The following is a 12,845-nucleotide window of genomic DNA, read 5'->3' on the forward strand; positions in this document are numbered from 1 at the left end:
CATTTCGGAGACAGAGTAGCCTAATCAAAAAGTAATTAATCAAAAGTTTGAATTAGAGTAGGTTGAGGTAAAAGTGGTTCACTGGTTAAGGCTGTCAGCAGGTGTAACTTTCTCAACGCTGCTTAAACCCTTGTTAGCTCAAATACACTGGCCGTGCCTAATAACATCGCTATAATTTGACAAGGTGGAACATCCTACTATCCTACTATAAAATGAGGAAAACTCTGTCTGCATCCATTTTGCTCCTCAATGGGTTGGCCAATCAGTCTGAAACTGCACATGGGCATTGAGCATTGGCATAGGCAGGGACTGATGAAGCTGATTTTTCCATTTTCCCAAATTTATGCTGTTTATGCGCATTTTTGGCAAGTCTGCGCGGAGTTGTGGCGCGCGCATCCCCGAGTATGGACTAGTGGTTATAAACTTGGAGCCTCCTTGGTTTCGATGACAGGCATTTCTCAAACCTGCTCAACACCATCACGCCCACACTATTGCTGCCTTCAAGGGCTCTTCGTAAGCTCCTACTTCCTAGATGAAAAGTGGCATTCAAGTACTTTTGGTCGGAAATAATAATTAATGCACCCTGTGACCAAACTATTTTTTGGTGGTGGTTTTGTTTTAGAAATCAAGCGGCGTGTAGATGTAGCTACTTTGTGCTGCAGCTGCAGAATGAAGAGGAGAGAATCAGGCTGTAATTACTGATTTAAATTAATTAATAAAAAACAATAAGCATGACAACTAAAAGTTAAAGAAAAAGTGAAATGGACACAACAACTAACTACTTACACAGAATTCCAAACAACAATAGATTCTAATAATATATACACAAAAAACATTTACCATCAGTTGGTGACATGGCTTCAATGCCTTCTGTCCCCTAAATGCCACATCTCGGCAACCCGGGTTTTTTTTTTTTTAATTCCTACCTTCCCAGTCATCAGTTTTGATAGGTCGTTCGTTCATGTCCAAACTAATCGGAATAATGATAATTCCGAGAGCATTTGAAGGCAGCGTATTTCCCTTCAGAACAAGAGAAGAACGCCCCACCACAGCGCGCGCGCTCTCTCTCTGCGCACGAACCAACGCTCCGGCGGCAGAATACGGAACAACGATCAGCTGGGGGGGCAAGGCAAACCGAAACACATTGACATTAGTGTTATTATGTGGACCAGGTCGCTTATTCTGGCCATGTAAGACTATGGATGTAATACCACTTTGTGTATGCTCAAAACTGCGCCACTGGCTGAGACTATTCTGTCTGCAAGTCAACTAACCAGACGTCCCCTCCCTCCCCGGCCGCGTTCAGTTCCTCGCCTTCGGTATCGGACATCTCAATGGCGGGCACAACAGAACCAACCCGGCGAAGTGTTGAGGAGGAGAAGACGAATTGTATCGACGACGCAGAATTGGCACTGAGGGGAATCAATATGCTTCTCAACAATGGATTCAAGGAGAGCGACGAGCTCTTCAGAGCATACAGGTCTGTGTGGCTTTTCCAGAGACAATAACAACATCCTGATCCTGCATTTTATTTTTCTACTGTTGTCTGGGAAACCCACGTGTAACATTTATATGACGGAAGGCTGCAGTGTTTATCGTCGCTGTTTCTAGCCCTGTATTGTAGCAGCGGATTTTGAAATATTATGACAATTTTAAGATTTGCTGTAACGTTTCAGAACAGCAGGTCACAGACAGACAAGTAAAATGCAGAAAGACATTCCAGTATCCTCACTGTCTGTGCTTTGCATAAACAGACAAAACCTCAACATCATTGTCATGCTCATCTGGTAGCACCATATGAAAAGGTGACAAGGAGTAGGCAAGTTAATCTTGTTCAACCCCCTTAACATATTCACACTCCACCACTCACCCTCAGACATTGTCTCTGCCTTGAGGCTCTCATGATACTGTAACATACCTGTCAGCCAGCTGGCCCATTTTTGACTCTATTGTTTATAACAATTCTCTCACAAGAGTGCTTTATGACACACAAGCTGCAACACATTGTAACCATGAATCTGAATGAACAAAATTTTCAGAGCTGTGGAAGAGGCAGTAGTTCAATATGCTTAACAGCATTCCTGCCATGCCACAGAAATTGGCTTTCAGCTACTTTAAACCAGCTTGTGTTGCTAAAAGCTGTTCATCTTGGCCCCGTTACATTCCTCATGTCTTCTGCAACCACATGTGAATGGTTGGATCTCTGTACCTGTCAAAGCTTGTTGTGTGAAACTAAGATATATTTATTGGATTTTCAGTGTTAAGAGATCAAGGTTCAACCTCAAAAATACCTTCTAATCCACACTCAATCCACACACATTTTCAGAGGAGATAGGGCAATTTATCAATCACAACATGTTACTTTAAGGTTGTCTATTGGGGGTGACTGCTTTCAAGTTTAATAATTGGTTTGACTTAATGACACAGAAGGGCAGCCTGTGTGTGTCCTGACTCCTGGTGAAGCCTAAATGTCACCTCTCCCACTAATTACATGTAGCACTGGGTGTCATACTGTGGTTGTTGCATCATCAAGGGAGACGGAGGGAACTCGGCGACACATGACAGAAACTGAGAGTGAACTTGTGACTAGCTGTATTAACTTGGCTGCTGCTAAGTCTCCCTGGTCCGGTTGTACTTGTAATGTGTGCTGCGTTATAAGCCTGGAGATTAGGTAAGCAGTTCAGTGTTATGTTAAATCAAGACCAACACTATGAAGGGATATTTGTCCCCTCAGAAATCACATTGCCTTTGAACCAAATTGCTTTTCTCTGACTGTGGCACTTTTGACCTCAACCTATTCATGTTTTCACAGTGAACCAATTCAGAGGAAATTGCTAGAGGATAGATTATTGCTTGATATGTGAAACAGGCTTAACACATTTTTTTTTCTCCTTCTCCTTTTTTTTTTTTTTTTTTTTTCAGCTCTGTTAGTTAACTGTTTATACGGCATGTCTCTGTTGTCATGCCACTTAACCATTTCTCTGTATGTCCCTCTCTTTCAGAAACCATAGTCCTTTGATGAGTTTTGGGGCCAGTTTTGTTAGTTTTCTGGTGAGTAGAGATGCAACATCCTGTAGCAGCACACTGCTATTTTAGTTAGATAATGGCACTTAAGGAATTTCCCTTGTGTTCCTGCCAGGCACAAAGCCAGCATATTTATGTCGGCTGGCACAAAAACAAACATGTTGCTGACTAATTTGGATTACCTGTTTTGTTTTTTTTCTTTTACATAAATCTTAATAACCTCAAAACCTAAATATGAATCAAATCACATTACAACACGGTATCAGTGTTCCCAAGAGTGTCTGTCTCTGTCCGACACCAGCCTTATTGTGTACATAAGTCTGCAATAAGGAGAGCCACCTGTTCAAAGTGCTGAGAAAAATAAAAGTGACAAAGCATAATATGACAAAGCTGGTAGGACAAGAGGAGGGACACCTCTATGCTACTGGAATCAATACAACTAACAGTTGCAAATGATCCTGCATCAGTCATCATGAGGTGAGAGATGATTTTAAAATTTAGATCATCTTCAACTTTATCCACCAGATGGCCCAAGGTGACACTTTAATATTTTGGCCATCTTAAAATCACCTTCCAAAATTAGCCCCTCTTACTTGTTGAAGTGGCATTGAGACTTTCAATAGGTAATTTAACAGGTTGACATAGCGTAGTCTGGAGAACTTGGGCTTGGTGTGTAATTAGTTACACTGATTCATTAACCTGCTCGTGCCACAAAGGAGATAGTAGAGAAGGATGATTTATGCAATAGCTGACTTGAATTGAATGATGAATTTGTGAATTCAATGAGTCCTACAGTGCTAAAAATAGGTGGAGAGTTTCCCATTTCCAGAATATAAGGATGTGTATTGAATTTGATAATAATTTATTGCTTGATGATGGATTACGTTTTTAGTGACCGAACTTTATATTAGATGGGCAATTGTCATTGGCCTCCTTGATCAAATTGTGCCCATGCACCTGGTTCCTGCTGTATGTTGTCTTCATCTGTTCCACAAGTTTATCATCAATGCTTCACAATCTGAAGCATTGATTCTATGAAATCTGAACCAGTATTAGACTGACTTGTCCAATTTGGTTTTGTTTTCCTGCTTTGGTGACTTTTGTCAGTCATGGATTGGGATTTTTGTTCTAAATCTAAGATGTGTGGCTTGCTAGCAGTTGTTTTGCTACACTTGTTTGTGTTGAACAGGTTTGTTTATCTGGCTACCTTTTGTAGAATGCCATGATGACGTTTGAAGAGGAGAAAATGCAGATGGCCTTTGAGGACCTCAAGGCCACAGAGAGACTGTGTGAGAGTGAGAACACTGGAGTCATTGAAACAATCAAAAACAAGATCAAGAGGAGTGTGAGTAACATTAACCACTTGAAAACACACTGCAAATATACTGGCATTAAGTGTAGGCAAACATGCCTGTTGACTTTACCCTTCTCCTCCCTCTATCACACAACACAAATTTATGCTAGTTAAGAGATGAACAGAAATTAAACACACTTGACAGTAGGGCTGCACGATATTGGAAAAAACTGACATTGCAATATTTTTTTTTTCTGCGATATATATTGCGATATGAAAAAATACAGGAATTTTCACCAAATGACTTGAATAGCTCTATCAAGCATTGCCCCTTTAAGAAGGTGGCCTTGTGGGTAAGCTGTGCGGGTGACAGTAGGAAGTGAGTGTGTTTTGTTTTTAGCCGCAGCCAGAGTGAGTTGCAGGATGCTAAGTGAGTAAAGTTATCATAGTTAGCGGGAAAAGAGCTTAGAACGTCACCGAGAGGCCGTGCATTATGTTCGCTGCTGTACAGAAATAAAGTGCCAGTTCTCCACTGCAGAGTTGGTCCGGACTCTTAGTAAAAAGCTTGTTACCAGCTACGAGCCAGGCTAAGCTAAAATAGGCTAGCACAACACCAGAGGCTTCCCAACTACGGTTCGGAGCCGCGAAAGCTGTAAAGGTAACATACACTACTCTTATAACAAACCCTTAAATCAGAGTAAATTATGTTATATTAGACAGACTTCTCTTGTAGATTAGTCATGGAAAATGAGAACCATGCGAGTTTTCCTTTTGTATCAAGCAGCAAAAAAGTTCTAGCATGACATGTTTGAGTTAATTTGCCTTACTTGACATCGCACGTCCTGCGATGTGACTATTGCGCATGCGCACATCGCGATGACGATGCTGAAACGATATATCGTGCAGCCCTACTTGACAGTCTGCATGAAATGTAGCAGTTTATACTGTACAGAAATTCCCAGGTCTGCCATTTGTTAGCTTGCCTTCCTGTCTGCCTGTCATACCAATCTGTGTGGCCTTTGTGTGGGCAGATGGACTCCCAGAGGTCAGGGGTGGCTGCAGTGGATCGCCTACAGAGGCAGATCATCATTGCAGACTGCCAGGTTTACCTTGCAGTGCTGTCTTTCATCAAACAAGAGCTGTCAGGTAAGACTCTGCAGTCTTTGTGAACCATTGAAGACTTTTCACTTGATGTGAAGTGAAATGAATGAGTTGTGCAGTACGCTAATCTGAGTTATAATATTAATAGTTGTGTTTTTGTTCTTTGTTTTAGCCAGCATGCCATTACAAAAGATAATACCATTTAGTGACTTAATCTCCAATCCGATCCCCTAACAGCATACATCAAAGGAGGCTGGATCCTCCGTAAAGCCTGGAAGATGTACAACAAGTGCTACAGTGATATCACTCAGCTGCAGGAGGGCAGCAAACGGAGGGCCTCTGAACAACAAGGGTTGCCATCTCCATCTCTGTCGTCCTCCTCTGACCAGTCCAACCACAACCACGCAGCTCCACCTGGGCCAAGCCCCTCCCAGCGCCTGGACGGGATCAGCCCTGAGGCTCTGGATAGGCTGAAGGGTTCGGTCAGCTTTGGTTATGGCCTCTTCCACCTCTGTATCTCCATGGTGCCGCCGCACCTGTTGAAGATCGTCAACCTGCTGGGCTTCCCTGGCGACCGTCTCCAAGGCCTGTCAGCCCTCACGTATGCCAGTGAAAGTAAGGACATGAAGGCCCCCTTAGCTACGTGAGTAGGTGTGCCACATGTCCCTGCAGAGAGCAGTAGGGTGTCATAACTTGCTTTCATCTCGTTACTATTTGGGTTTGAACTGTGATTTCGGTTGTTATTGAAATATGATCTAACTCGTTCAGTTGTAAAGGGTGTCACAAAGTAATGGCAACATAAATGCTACAGGGTTCCCACAGGCCTTGGAAATCCTTGAAGGTTTGTGGATTTGAGAAAAATAAAATAAATTAGAAAGTACTTGATTTTTTAAAATGAAAATATAGCACCTAAATTCATCAATATGCCTCAGCTCTCTGGATCTCTACTTTCTAGGGTCAACATTTCACATCCCAAGGAAAACCCTATACTCAGAAAAAGGTACAGAGTTGTATCATGGGTATTTCTGTTGATGTAGCAGAGTAAAAAAAAAACGAGGCCTCTAAAATTTCTAATTCTGACCAATGCCGTGTCTTACTCCAAAACAAGACAATGTCAAGTCCTTGAATTTCACCAAACAATACCTTGAAAGTAATAGGCCCTTTTCACATTCTGTTTCTCAATGCTTCTCTATTGAGAAACCGGTGCATTACAACTTCCTGTTGCCAGCTCTGTCCTTCACTAAATCGCTCCTCAACCTGCCCAAAATTTTAATTTCTTACATTATGTATCTAGTGCTAGTAGCCATTACAATTCTGTTTTTTTTTTTTTAATTGGTTTGTCAGTAAGCCATGACGATATGAAAAGGGCCTATTGGAAAGTCCTTGAATTTGATGCCCAAGTGAATGTGGGAACCCTGTTACAAGAGTGAAGGAAGGTACGTCTTCCTTGTGAGATGATATGCTAGCTTGTGTTGTTGGTTTGTGTGTGATTGGAAATGGAAATCAGTGATCCTAAATTACCAGGATATTACACAATGAGTAAACATTTTTTCAGCCATATGGAATTGGGTGAATATTAATGCCACCCACACATCCACAGCAGAATCCAAAAGCAATGAAATGCATTAAAGCCCTGTCAGGTCTAAAAGTGAACAACTTTAATAATAGAGATGCTGGCTCCTGGCTAAATAAATTCCCCAACCATTGCCATGGCAATGAATAAGTCTTAATTCCTAAATACACACGTGTCGGCTCCTTGGCTCCTCTCTTTAAAGTCAACAGAAGAAACTTGGTCATATCAACTAAGTTTAGGGTTTGTCAGTTCAATAATGATAATGCTATATATACATTTTGAAATAAATAAAAAACTGAAATATTTCAACTATACTACTATATTTTAAATAAAGTGAAAATATGGTGGGTAAAAGTGTTATCATTTGTCAGCCAAAGACTTAAAAAGCACCATAAATTGTTGTGATTTTGTAAAAGCTCTCATTTTGTACATTCCCACTCATTCCAGTGTCTGTGCTTCCTATGCAGGCTGGCCCTCCTGTGGTATCACACGGTAGTGCAGCCCTTTTTTGCTCTGGATGGCACAGACACACAGGCAGGGCTGATGGAGGCCAAATCCATTCTTCAACAGAGGGAGGCTGTCTATCCCAACTCCTCCCTCTTCATGTTTTTTAAAGGCAGAGTACAGCGCCTAGAGGTATGTACATGTTAAGAATATATCTTAGTATCTGCTGCTATGTGGCCTATTGTCCAGACTTGGGGAAAGTACAATATTGTGTCAGTCTGTAATTCACACCACAGAGTTCCCTTTTCTAGTGCCAGATCACCAGTGCCTTGACGTCCTTCAATGATGCCTTAGACCTGGCCACAGACCAGAGGGAGATTCAGCACGTGTGTTTATATGAAATAGGTACTGTTTCCTCTCAGATTCCAAACCATCTGACTTGCACTTGTCTGCACCATAATAATGTCTGATGGCTGATCTTTTAGGTTGGTGCAGCATGATTGAGCTGAGCTTCAGAGATGCCTACAGGGCTTTTGAGCGACTGAAGACTGAGTCTCGCTGGTCCCAGTGCTACTACGCCTATTTAACTGGAGGTAGTAGCAGTACAGTACATATGAATTAGGCTTTAAGCGTAGCTCTTGTGAGTCCTGTATTGGCTCTAAAGCCTTATTATATTTTGTGGTGCTTTGCAGTGTGCCAAGGAGCCACAGGTGACCTGGAGGGAGCTGCAGCTGTCTTCAAGGACGTCCAGAGACTTTTCAAACGCAAGAATAATCAGATAGAGCTGTTTTCTATGAAGAGGGTGAGTATGTCCCCAGTTGATTCTCTACTGCAAATTCTTGGTGCAAAATACAAGTGAAAGTCAATAGAATAGAATAGCAACTTTATTTTCCCCATGGGGAAATTTGGGTTGCAGTGTGACACATTTGAGTTGTTCACAGTAAGTATAAAAAGAACACAAAGAGCAACAACAATAAAAAGAATAAAAAATAAAATAACCTAACAAAATGACAATGACAATGGACATTGTCAACATACAATACACTGCATAATATGCAAGTATTATATTGTGCGTGTATACACATTTTGACAGGCTGAGAAGCTAAGGAATCCCAGTCCATCCAAGGAACTGTGTATCCTGGCTGTGATTGAGATTCTTTACCTGTGGAAAGCTCTGCCCAACTGCTCCACCTCCAAGCTGCAGACCATGACACAAGGTACTGCACTGTCAGATGTTACAAACACACAGATGAAGGGTTATCGTGTAACACTCAAATCACTGTTTCAGAGTTTTTGTTTATCTTGTTGCCTTGTTTGGTCTTGTGTCATTGGATGCAGCCACACTGTTATTATCTTGTTTCAGTTCTGCAGGGAATTGATGACGCCTCATGTGCCGGCCTGAAAAACCTGCTTCTTGGTGCCATAAACAAATGTCTTCATAACATCAAAGATGCCATTCAGGTGCACTCACGCCTCAGAACAATATACTAATATAACACTGAGAGCATCACAAAGTAGTCAATACTGTGGCGATTACGGTTGGTACTCGTTTTATCTAGTGTCTCATGATTGATTCTTACAGCATTTCCATCTGGCTGCAAGAGATGAGGTGGGCCGTCTGAGCAACTCTTATGTGCAGCCCTACTCCTGCTATGAACTGGGCTGTGTGTTACTGGACATCCCAGAGGTAAGTCATCTGTGTGTGAAAAACTGTTTGTCTTATCTGAGATTTTGGGGAAGTCATGTAGTCTAAATGTTTCATTCTGTTTGTCTCAGTCTGCAGGGAAGGGTCAAATGCTAATGCTTCAGGCCAAGGTACAGTAGGTCTCTTTATTGGATTGCCTTTTGCATGCAGATTTCTAAACATTTACACTTTGCAATTGCTAAAATTATCACAAAGTTTTGATTGATAATTTGCATTATGTTTTTCTTTTTATGGATTATGCAGGAGGACTATGCTGGCTATGACTTTGAGAACAGGCTCCATGTTCGTATTCATTCTGCTCTTGCCTCTGTGAGGGCCGCAGCCCAACCTTGACCAAGCTTTACATAAACCTCAGAAAAAAGAGGAAGAAAATCTCTTTGGAAAAGCCACAACAACATCCCAGACACCGATGTATCACTGATGTTTCACTGATGTTTCAGTTGATTAATTTTTACTTTTCACATACCGAGCCAATGCATCATTTTAAAATGTGCACAGTATATAGGCTTTTTGTGGAAGAACAGTTACAATAAGTGTTTTACAGTTGTCAGTTGTGACACCCAAGGTCTAGCTTGGTCAGGTCGCCTATCAGGTTGTAACTGACAAAGCAATTAAAATGAGTGACTCACAGCCTATGACTTTGAGAGCCTGACAATCTATCTATCTCAGTGTTGATCAATGACTTTGAGATTTGTGACTGTTAAGGCTTCGCTAGTCTATATGGGCACGAGTAGTCTACCAACCACTGTAATAGTTTTTTAACATGTTGAAGCCCTTGGTTTTCAAGCAGATATGTATTTATATAAGTGTAAATACACCTTTCCACAGGGGATTTTAAGAGATGTGGGAACATATTGTCCTGTCACTTTTGAGTAGCCTAGTTGCACAGTGCTACTTTGCTGTAAACTGGTTCTCCTTTTTTGGTGATTCCGTTTTAAGATAATAAATATCTTTAAACTGTGGAGCATTGTATTTTATCAGACACATTTGATTATGCATCATAATGTACAGAGGCACGATTTTGCATGATGATGCCCCACCAGAGTGGTTCTCTCTCCAGGGTTCGGGGATTTACTAAAGGGATTAAAATGGGCTGTGGGGAAGTAACCACAGGTTGTGGCACTTGCTACTTCAATGTGCTTGCCAGGTTCAGAGCAGATGTCTATGGTGGAGATTTTGTTCAGATAACACAAAGACATTTGGGGTCACAAACCAAGAAAACAATTATTGCAACCCAAAACTATGCACATTGCAAAATGAGCTAAAACATGCAAGGCAAAGAAATCAGATTTATATTCAAAATCATAATCGTTGCAAACTAAATTGAATTTTTTTTATTTGAACTAGTGCAATTAAATTTGATATTTTCATTGCTTCAATCTCTCAGATTGCAATTTAATTCTCCATGAGACCACAGGTCATCGTTTTTTGTTTGAACAGCAGATGGCGCTGAAGCATGACTACATTCCTGGGATTTGTCTTTGCTTTTCTGGGTTATGAGCTTTGTGTTCCTTAAACAAGAGTTATTTGGGACGGTGAAACACCCAGGATGTTTCACGCAAGATGCATAGCCTCTTCTTGACTTCAACCAGGAAAGCTCTGTCAATCAATGTTAGACTCTTTACCACCTTATCCATGGATGTGTTGTCTAAGCCTCCATTAAATGACTTAGCATATATCAAAAGAGCTGGCCCAGTGCAAGTGTTGTTTTTGCCAATCATTTAGTCAACCCCTGATCTCTCTAGGAAATGCCTGAACATAATTGATTAAATAAATACTTCCCAATTAGCTTCTATTTGAAACTACGTAAAATGGTTAAAACCACCACCTGGGCGAACTCCCCTGAGCCTTGCCTACATTTCCATGATTATTCTCTTTGTATCTTATTGTCTTTTTGACCTATGACATCATAAATTCAAAATGGCAGACGGAAGTGGAGATACACCAAGTACCCTGGAAATATCTGTGAAATAATTTTATTTTAAGGAAATTGTTTTTTTTGTTGAATTGTTTTTTCAATTAAAGGAATAAAGGAGTATGTTTATCCAGATTTTAATAACATTTTGGCTGTTTTTTTGTTCACTGTAGTAGATGTCACGTATTAACAGGTATATTTTGTATATTATGCATTATTTGATTTATAGAATGGTTTATATAAAATAATGATATAATTTTGACATATGTTAATACACAACAATATGGAAAATCATCAGACTGATTTTCATTTGAATGGTTACACTCTAGGTAATACAACAGTCATACTAGTTATATATAACATTACCAAAATATAGGCCTATATGAGGATAAGGAGTTTGTGTGTGCTCAAAGCACTTGCCTTTAGACTACGTTTACATGCGCACAATAATGCGAAGTATTGTCAATACTGCGACTAAGGCAATAGTCTGATTATGCCGTTTACATGATTGCATAAACTGACAACTCCCCATAATAATCCCGTTTACATGACTGAAGTAGCCAACTTAGTTTGATTATAGGAGAGAATTATGGAAATGGAACATTTCTTTTTTGATAAAAAAAAAAAATAAAAATAAAAAATAGCCTAACGCGTTTCCTGTCCCACCACTTTCAAATGTAAACAACCACAGCCATAATTCTGCTCTACCACATCATGTTGTTCTCTATTACAATTACAAAATGGCATGCTCCAGGCTCTACTATTGGGAAACCTGGAAGTTGTTGCGGTGTGTTTGGATGGAGAATGTGAACCGCTGTGTCCGGCGCGTCTCCAGGATGTCACCATCCCTCTCCTGTATTCCTGATGATTTGCACTGTAGAAATTGGAATCTGTGCGGAATAACCTACCAGTTTGGTGTGCACAAAAACACAGACGTTTGTGTACCTATTCGGCAAGAGCCTGATGCTTGTTGTGCAATATTTAATCAAGGTACATTGGTTGAGGTGTGTGTAATTGCAGCAACCAAAACGGCTCCCACCTACCTGAACTCCCTCATTCAGGTCTACGCTCCCTCCTGCTCACTACGGTCTGCCAATGAGCGGTGACTGATACTGCCACCACAACAAGGCCCTAAGTCTCTATCCAGACTCTTCTCTTCTGTGGTTCCTCGGTGGTGGAATGAGTTACCAAACTTCATTCGATCCACAGAGTCCCTCTCAATCTTTAAGAAAAGGCTAAAGACCCAGCTCTTTCGCGAACACCTTCTCACCTGATGGACTGTGTAATTACATTAAAAAAAAATCTTATTATGCACTCTATGCACTGCCTCTATGCACTGCCTCTTGGCACCTATGTCCTGTCGAACTAGAACTTAGCTTTATGGCACTTACTCTCGTTGTTCTCTCCTGACTAGATCCTTGCTTGTGTTGTATTAAAATCTCACGCGTACATGTACAGTTAACGTTTACCTTCACATGGTGAGCTGGACACATGCGCAACTTGGTTCCAGTTTAAGAAATGCGACTATTGTGTATACATGTCCTATTAATCTGATTAAGATCGGAGTAGGCTACTCCACATATCTTTCTGCGATTACGCTTAGGCTACTTCGACTATGAGCATAAGCGCATTATCATAATCAGAGCATGGTGTTGGTGCCTTACTCGCACTATTGCCTTAATCGCATTATTGGTAAATGTCGCCTATAGCCTACACATAGCCAGGCCACTGCGGTTCGCATTATCTTGAGCGAAGAGGAACTCCATAGTAAACTAGCAATTAAAACTGT

General features: G+C 40.9%; 1 protein-coding gene across 2 annotated transcripts; it reads left to right on the forward strand.

The window, feature by feature from the left end:
- The first annotated feature begins 1,083 nt into the window (after positions 1–1,083).
- LOC139912915 (tetratricopeptide repeat protein 39C-like) lies at positions 1,084–10,103 on the forward strand. 2 transcript variants are annotated; one of them, XM_078287914.1, is made up of 14 exons: positions 1,084–1,480; positions 3,003–3,051; positions 4,241–4,369; positions 5,350–5,464; positions 5,657–6,062; positions 7,460–7,628; positions 7,748–7,841; positions 7,922–8,029; positions 8,129–8,238; positions 8,530–8,653; positions 8,800–8,897; positions 9,019–9,123; positions 9,213–9,251; positions 9,385–10,103. In XM_078287914.1, the coding sequence occupies exons 1-14, from the start codon at positions 1,335–1,337 to the stop codon at positions 9,472–9,474; spliced, it is 1,782 nt and encodes a 593-aa protein (XP_078144040.1). In that variant the 5' UTR covers positions 1,084–1,334; the 3' UTR covers positions 9,475–10,103. The 2 variants fall into 2 exon arrangements, 1 of the variants encoding a protein (XP_078144040.1); XR_013507124.1 differs by lacking the exons at positions 9,213–9,251; positions 9,385–10,103 and having other exon boundaries at positions 8,775–8,897.
- The last annotated feature ends 2,742 nt before the right edge of the window (positions 10,104–12,845 follow it).

This window comes from Centroberyx gerrardi, chromosome 13 (genome assembly GCF_048128805.1).
Source record: "Centroberyx gerrardi isolate f3 chromosome 13, fCenGer3.hap1.cur.20231027, whole genome shotgun sequence".
In the NCBI taxonomy this organism is placed as follows: Eukaryota; Metazoa; Chordata; class Actinopteri; order Beryciformes; family Berycidae; genus Centroberyx; species Centroberyx gerrardi.

Bases quoted from the DNA above. Each gene is read 5' to 3' on its own strand.
- LOC139912915 (XM_078287914.1), top strand. From the start codon at position 1,335: ATGGCGGGCACAACAGAACCAACCCGGCGAAGTGTTGAGGAGGAGAAG. The intron at 8,898-9,018 runs GTGCACTCACGC...TGATTCTTACAG, and splicing joins ACATCAAAGATGCCATTCAG to CATTTCCATCTGGCTGCAAG. The intron at 9,124-9,212 runs GTAAGTCATCTG...TGTTTGTCTCAG, and splicing joins TGTTACTGGACATCCCAGAG to TCTGCAGGGAAGGGTCAAAT.